General features: G+C 47.3%; 1 protein-coding gene across 1 annotated transcript; it reads left to right on the top strand.

Annotated features, from left to right (window-relative positions):
- Window positions 1-2,246: 2,246 nt before the first annotated feature.
- On the top strand, window positions 2,247-5,405 carry LOC105912493 (growth/differentiation factor 6-B). Its single transcript, XM_031586178.2, has 3 exons — window positions 2,247-3,840; window positions 4,236-4,781; window positions 4,954-5,405. The coding sequence occupies exons 1-3, from the start codon at window positions 3,480-3,482 to the stop codon at window positions 5,304-5,306; spliced, it is 1,260 nt and encodes a 419-aa protein (XP_031442038.1). The 5' UTR covers window positions 2,247-3,479; the 3' UTR covers window positions 5,307-5,405.
- The last annotated feature ends 1,685 nt before the right edge of the window (window positions 5,406-7,090 follow it).

Raw genomic sequence — 7,090 nt, 5'->3', positions numbered from 1 at the left:
TCTGTTCTGCATCTTAATTCTGGAAGTAGACCGCGACAGCGGAGTGATGTCTCAGGAAGTTGACCTCTAGTAATTCTCGACAGCAGAGTGATGTCTCTGTGTGGAAGGTGCTCTATAAATAAAGCTGTGTGTGGACGGTGCTCTATAAATAAACCTGTGTGTGGACGGTGCTCTATAAATAAACCTGTGTGTGGACGGTGCTCTATAAATAAACCTGTGTGTGGAAGATGCTCTATAAATAAACCTGTGTGGAAGATGCTCTATAAATAAGCCTGCTTTGCCTATCCAATTCAATCTTCATCTGTCTGCAGCGCTTTCTTTTGCCTCTTTTGCCTCTCTTTGTGTGTGTGTGTGTGTTTGTCACGATTCAGAGCACTCCCCTCTCTCTGTGAGCTGTGAGATGAGGCACTGTGAGCTCTCAGCTGAGGTCTCTCTCTCTTAGTGTGTGTGTGTGTGTGTGTGTGTGTGTGTGTGTGTCTGTGTGTGTATGTGTATGTCTTCATTCATGTATCCAAAGGTGTATAGAAGTAGGTGCACATGTTTGTGTCTCTCTGTGTGTGGGTATGTGTGTCTCTCTCTCTCTCTCTGTGTGTGTGTGTGTGTGTGTGTGTGTGTGTGTGTGTGTGTGGCCTTGACCATGAGCTGCTAACGTCCACAGGCTGAGGCCACTCTTCCCAGGCTTGAGGTCCAGATGGGTGTTTCTTATCACCAAGAGCTGGACAGAAGGAACATTTGTAAGACGGACACTCAGTCAGGATGGGGTGGGGGACTGGAGAGGAGAAGAGAGGAGAGGAGAGGAGAGGAGAGGAGAGGAGAGGAGAGGAGAGGAGAGGAGAGGAGAGGAGAGGAGAGGAGGGCCATTAGAGAGATGGGAGAAGGTACGTGGTGGAGAGGGGCTCTGGTATGAGACAGATGGGAGAAGGTGGCTGGTGGTGGTGGTGGTGGTAGGGGGGGGGGGGGGGGGGGGGGGTCGTCGTGTCTCTTTCTCTAGCATGAGAGGGATGGGTGATTACTAATGCATCTCTGGAATGAGAGGGATGGGTGATTACTAATGCATAAGGATTAATGGGGGCTATTTAAGGACCCCTCTACACAGAGCCACCGCTTCATCCATCTGGAAATCTGCACTGGGGAAAATCTCTGCGTTACCTGCATAGCCCAGCTGTGGATGATGTGGTGAGCCTCCTGTGGGCGTCCTGTGGGCGTCCTGTGGGCCTCCTGTGGGCCTCCTGTGGATGCTGTGGTGGGCCTCCTGTGGATGCTGTGGTGGGCCTCCTGTGGATGCTGTGGATGCTGTGGATGATGTGGGTGCTGTGGATGATGTGGGTGCTGTGGGTGCTGTGGATGCTGTGGTGGGCCTCCTGTGGATGCTGTGGATGCTGTGGATGCTGTGGGCCTCCTGTGGATGCTGTGGATGCTGTGGGCCTCCTGTGGATGCTGTGGATGCTGTGGATGCTGTGGGCCTCCTGTGGATGCTGTGGATGCTGTGGATGCTTTGGATGCTGTGGATTGCTGTGGATGCTGTGGTGGGCCTACTGTGGAGGCTGTGGGCCTCCAGTGGATGCTGTGGATGCTGTGGATGCTGTGGGCCTCCTGTGGATGCTGTGGATGCTGTGGGCCTCCTGTGGATGCTGTGGATGCTGTGGGCCTCCTGTGGATGCTGTTGATGCTGTGGTGGGCCTCCTGTGGATGCTGTGGATGATGTGGATGATGTGGTGAGCCTCCTGTGGATGCTGTGGATGCTGTGGATGATGTGGATGCTGTGGATGCTGTGGATGCTGTGGATGCTGTGGGCCTCCTGTGGATGCTGTGGATGCTGTGGGCCTCCTGTGGATGCTGTGGATGGTGTGGATGGTGTGGATGCTGTGGATGCTGTGGATGCTGTGGATGCTGTGGATGCTGTGGTTGCTGTGGATGCTGTGGTGGGCCTCCAGTGGATGCTGTGGATGGTGAAAACTCACCTTTTTAAACAGCATTTGTATAATTAGATAGATAAATATAGCATAAATAAATATATATTCATAGTTTTAGTGTTTGGTGTCATCATTGTCGTCATTGTCATCATCATCGTTATAATTATTAGTATTAGTATTATATTTATCAAGGTTTTGCTTTAAATTATATTTTAATAATAATAATTGATTTAATTATGCTTATTACTTAATTTTAGTTTTTACTGTCTTTTATCTAATGTTATTGTAAGTCACATACTTTTGTTCACTAAATGAATGTGTTTCTGTGTCATACACCACAATGATTATATTGTTTTATTGTAACTAAATCATTTTAGATAACCAAATACAGGGGCAAAGTTACTATCCTTGGTGCTGAAATAGTAGAACCAGAGTCAGAAGTCAGAGTGTTAAGTCCGAGTGTTGAGGCTAAGTGTTAGGCTATGGGTTGTTACTTGCTTCTGTTTTTTTTAGTTCGTTTTATTTATTTTTTAGAGGTTAAATTCCCAGTGGTCTGGATCTTCCCACTGTCACATGCAAGTACTGAACAACTTACCCAACAACTTAACCTAACCCATATAACAGCCGCCCAATTATGGCAAGACAGACTGTAGTCTACCAGTCCAAAGTAGTGAATGGAGTTTGTTTACGTATTTTTGCTGATACAGTAAGTAGTTATAGTTTGATGATGTAAACTTGCCATTCTGGCCGCTATTACGCCGCCTATCAACGATGTAAAACTGGAAGCCGAAGTTGCTGGTGATCTCGTGTCTCCACGAGAGGGCAGACTAATACCGCTAACGAGGGCATACCACTTGACCATCAGTCTCGAGTCTATACATCACATATACAACTCCACTCTTTTATACTCAAACAAATAGTGTTTCTATGAGTTATGTGTCGGCAAAATTATACCATGAGAGATCAAATGCTGACGTAGGGAATTATACAGAAACTATCGAGGCGGGAGTTTGAGTGCAACTTTGAAAATGACAGGGAAAAAATATGACGAGGCTCTGGATGAAATTAGCATATTCGTGTGGATAGTTTAGATATCAGATAGCATATCCGTTGTTGGCCAAACTGAGAGTTAAACATTTTATAGGGCAGCAGTGGGTTAATCCTCTACTCTAAAAAAAACAATCTAATATTTTACTATACGGATGTTTATTTGTATTTTGTGGAGTTTTCACCTACTTTGGTCCTCAACATATACTTTAGCATTGGAGTCAGAGAGTAGCGAGGGGAAATTAAGCTGAGTTTCAAGAGTCAATCAAGCCTTGGCTACCTCCTTTTTCTGCTTCGGAGGAAACGGTAAGTTGTTGCCTTGACTAGTCGGAGGCTGTATTGAGGAGGGCGGGTTAAAGTTGGCGTGGTGGTCTTCATGCCCTCCGAGAACACTTCACTTGACGCGCATACCTTCCTTGCACCTTCTTGCACCAAACTCTTCATGCGTCATTTAGCAGGCCTATTGTATGTTATTTTTTAGTTTTCCTTTTCAAGACGTTTGTCAAGGATACCCCCAGCATGAGTGCATATCGTTTCACAATTATCTTGGTGGTTTTTACCTGTTGTATGGACTTTACGCGTCTTCAAGCTATGTCTGTGTTCTTACCCTCGGCTCCAATTAGCAAAGTTGGTAAGATCTTTGACGAGCAAAAAGCAACAAAAAAGATGAAGGATATCTACACATCCTCACCGTTGTCATCACCAAACGGTAAAAATTCTCAGCGGGGCCGAGGATTCAAAGACTCCATAAAGCCACACGAATACATGCTCTCCATCTACAAAACATTCTCAGCAGCGGAAAAGTTGGGACTGAATGCAAGTTTTTTTCGAGCATCCAAGGCTGCGAACACTATTACAAGTTTTGTGGATGTTGGACAAGGTTGGTTATCTATCTGTCTATCTACTCACAGTGATTTTGAATAGCATAATATTGATGTGATGTTAATGGTGAAGATTATGCTTAACTTGTAATGCTTAACATGCGTAACATGATTTTTTTTAAGCAGTAGAGTGAGGCAGCAATTATTTTTTTGCAATTTTTCCATTTTACTTGACTGTTGCTGTGAAACATCGATTTTTTTTTGTCATGAAGTCTATCAGTCTAATATATCTATCTAGTCTCTATATCTATCTCTATTAGACTGATATATGTATATAATGGATTGTAAATACAATGTTATATAAATATTTGATCCAAAGTTTTATTAAAAATGTATGATCATCAATATGGAATGTTGCACGATATAACCACTAAGTAAATACTTCCTTTCACAGATGACTTGCTGACCTCCCCTCTCCAGAGACAGAAGTACCTCTTTGACATCTCGACCCTCTCTGATAAAGTGGAGCTGCTGGGTGCTGAGCTGAGGATTTACACAAAAGTTTCTGGAATCTTCCGAGTGTCTGAGATGGTTCCGGTGGACATTCAGATTCTGTCCTGTCAGTCGCAGCACGTGCTGGACTCCAAAACCCTGGACTTGGGGGACTCTGTGAAGCCGCACTGGGAAGTTTTGGACATATGGGAGATCTTCCAGGAGTGGCAGAAGCACCTGCAGGGACGACACTTCTGCCTGGAGCTCCGGGCCATGGTGGACAACCCTGAGAGGGAGGTGGACTTGCAGCAGATGGGCTTCCGCAGACACAACCGTCCCCACCTGAAGAAGGCCATCCTGGTGGTCTTCACCCGGTCCAAGAAGCGTCAGAGCCTCTTCTACGAGAAGAGGGACAAGATCAAAAGGCACGTGGTGTGGGAGAAGAAGAACTCGGCCAAAGAGCACAGCTCACAGCACCAACAACAGCAGCAGCAGCAGCAGCAGCACCAGCAACAGCAACAACCGCAGCAGCACCAACAACAGCAGCACCAACAACAGCAGCACCAACAACAGCAGCAGCACCAACAGCAGCAGCAGCACCAACAGCAACAGCAGCAGCAGCAGCAGCAGCTGAGGACTGGCCGCAGTCGACGTGCAGCGCTCTCTACCCGGCGGCGGCGCTGGTCGCCACGGCAAACGCCACGGCCGGCGCTCGCGGTCGCGCTGCAGCAAGAAGCCGCTGCCCGTGAACTTCCGCGAGCTGGGCTGGGACGACTGGATCATCGCGCCGCTGGACTACGAGGCGTACCACTGCGAGGGCGTGTGCGACTTCCCGCTGCGCTCGCACCTCGAGCCCACCAACCACGCCATCATCCAGACGCTCATGAACTCCATGCGCCCGGGCACCATGCCGCCCAGCTGCTGCGTGCCCTCCCGCCTCAGCCCCATCAGCATCCTCTACATCGACGCCGGCAACAACGTGGTCTACAAGCAGTACGAGGACATGGTGGTGGAGGCCTGTGGGTGCAGGTAGCCACTCTGATGAGACTGATTAATCATGGCGAGCGCTGTGAGGAAAGAGTCAGCACTCAGCCAAGGACAGGAGGACGAGACGAGGAAGGAGAGAGAGAGAGAGGGAGAGAGAGAGGGGGGGGGAAGGAGACAGAGAGAGAGAGAGAGGGGGGGGAGGATACAGAGAGAGGGGGGAAGGAGACAGAGAGCGAGAGAGAGAGAGAGAGGAGAGAGGGGGAAAGGAGACAGAGAGACTTGCATGTATTCCTTCAGCAGATGCTTTGATCCAAAGCCACTTGTAGTACAAGAAAGGCATAGAGCTCATTTGTCAGTTTGTGTGTATCCAGGGTGTGTGAACCGAACCAGTGACCTCTGCTAGATGCTTGCTGTACAGGCAAAGCTGTAGGAACATGTGAATAAGGGAGGACTTTGGAGCTCCTGTGGTTGTGCTGGAGATTGCAGAGGCATCTGGGCAAACTTAAGACATTTCCCATATACAGTATATCATACAGTAATGCTCACAGTCTCTGAATAGGCAAACTTAAGCCATTTACATATATATCATACTGTAATGTTGTCACAGTTTCTGAATAGTCAAACTTGGGTGTCTTGTATGTCATTGGTAAGACTTTTAAGATTTTACTGTTTTACTCTGCAAAGCATTTTTTTTATGTAAGTCTTTGAGGGAGGGGAAGTAGATAGTGGGGGTGTTGGGCAAACGACTGCCCACGTCACTACATCCAGAGCAGTCACACAGGTCAACACACCGCACATCACTACAACACACTGCACATCACTACAACACACTGCACATCACTACAACACACTGCTCATCACTACAACACACTGCACATCACTACATCCAGAGCAGTTACACAGGTCAACACACTGCACATCACTACATCCACAGCAGTTACACAGGTCAACACACTGCACATCACTACAACACACTACACATCACTACAACACACTACACATCACTACAACACACTGCACATCACTACATCCACAGCAGTTACACAGGTCAACACACTGCACATCACTACAACACACTGCACATCACTACATCCACAGCAGTTACACAGGTCAACACACTGCACATCACTACAACACACTGCACATCACTACATCCAGAGCAGTCACACAGGTCAACACACTGCACATCACTACAACACACTGCACATCACTGCATCACACTGCACATCACTACAACACACTGCACATCACTACAACACACTGCACATCACTACAACACACTGCACATCACTACAACACACTGCACATCACTACAACACACTGCACATCACTGCATCACACTGCACATCACTACAACACACTGCACATCACTACAACACACTGCACATCACTACAACACACTGCACATCACTACAACACACTGCACATCACTGCATCACACTGCACATCACTACAACACACTGCACATCACTACAACACACTGCACATCACTACAACACACTGCACATCACTGCATCACACTGCACATCACTACAACACACTGCACATCACTACAACACACTACACATCACTACAACACACTACACATCACTACAACACACTACACATCACTACAACACACTGCACATCACTACAACACACTGCACATCACTACATCCACAGCAGTTACACAGGTCAACACACTGCACATCACTACAACACACTGCACATCACTACAACACACTGCACATCACTACAACACACTGCACATCACTGCATCACACTGCACATCACTACAACACACTGCACATCACTACAACACACTGCACATCACTACAACACACTGCACAT

The sequence above is a fragment of the Clupea harengus genome, chromosome 19 (genome assembly GCF_900700415.2).
Source record: "Clupea harengus chromosome 19, Ch_v2.0.2, whole genome shotgun sequence".
NCBI classification, from domain to species: Eukaryota; Metazoa; Chordata; class Actinopteri; order Clupeiformes; family Clupeidae; genus Clupea; species Clupea harengus.
Note: the sequence above shows the minus strand (reverse complement) of the source record. Positions and strands in the feature narration are given on the sequence as shown.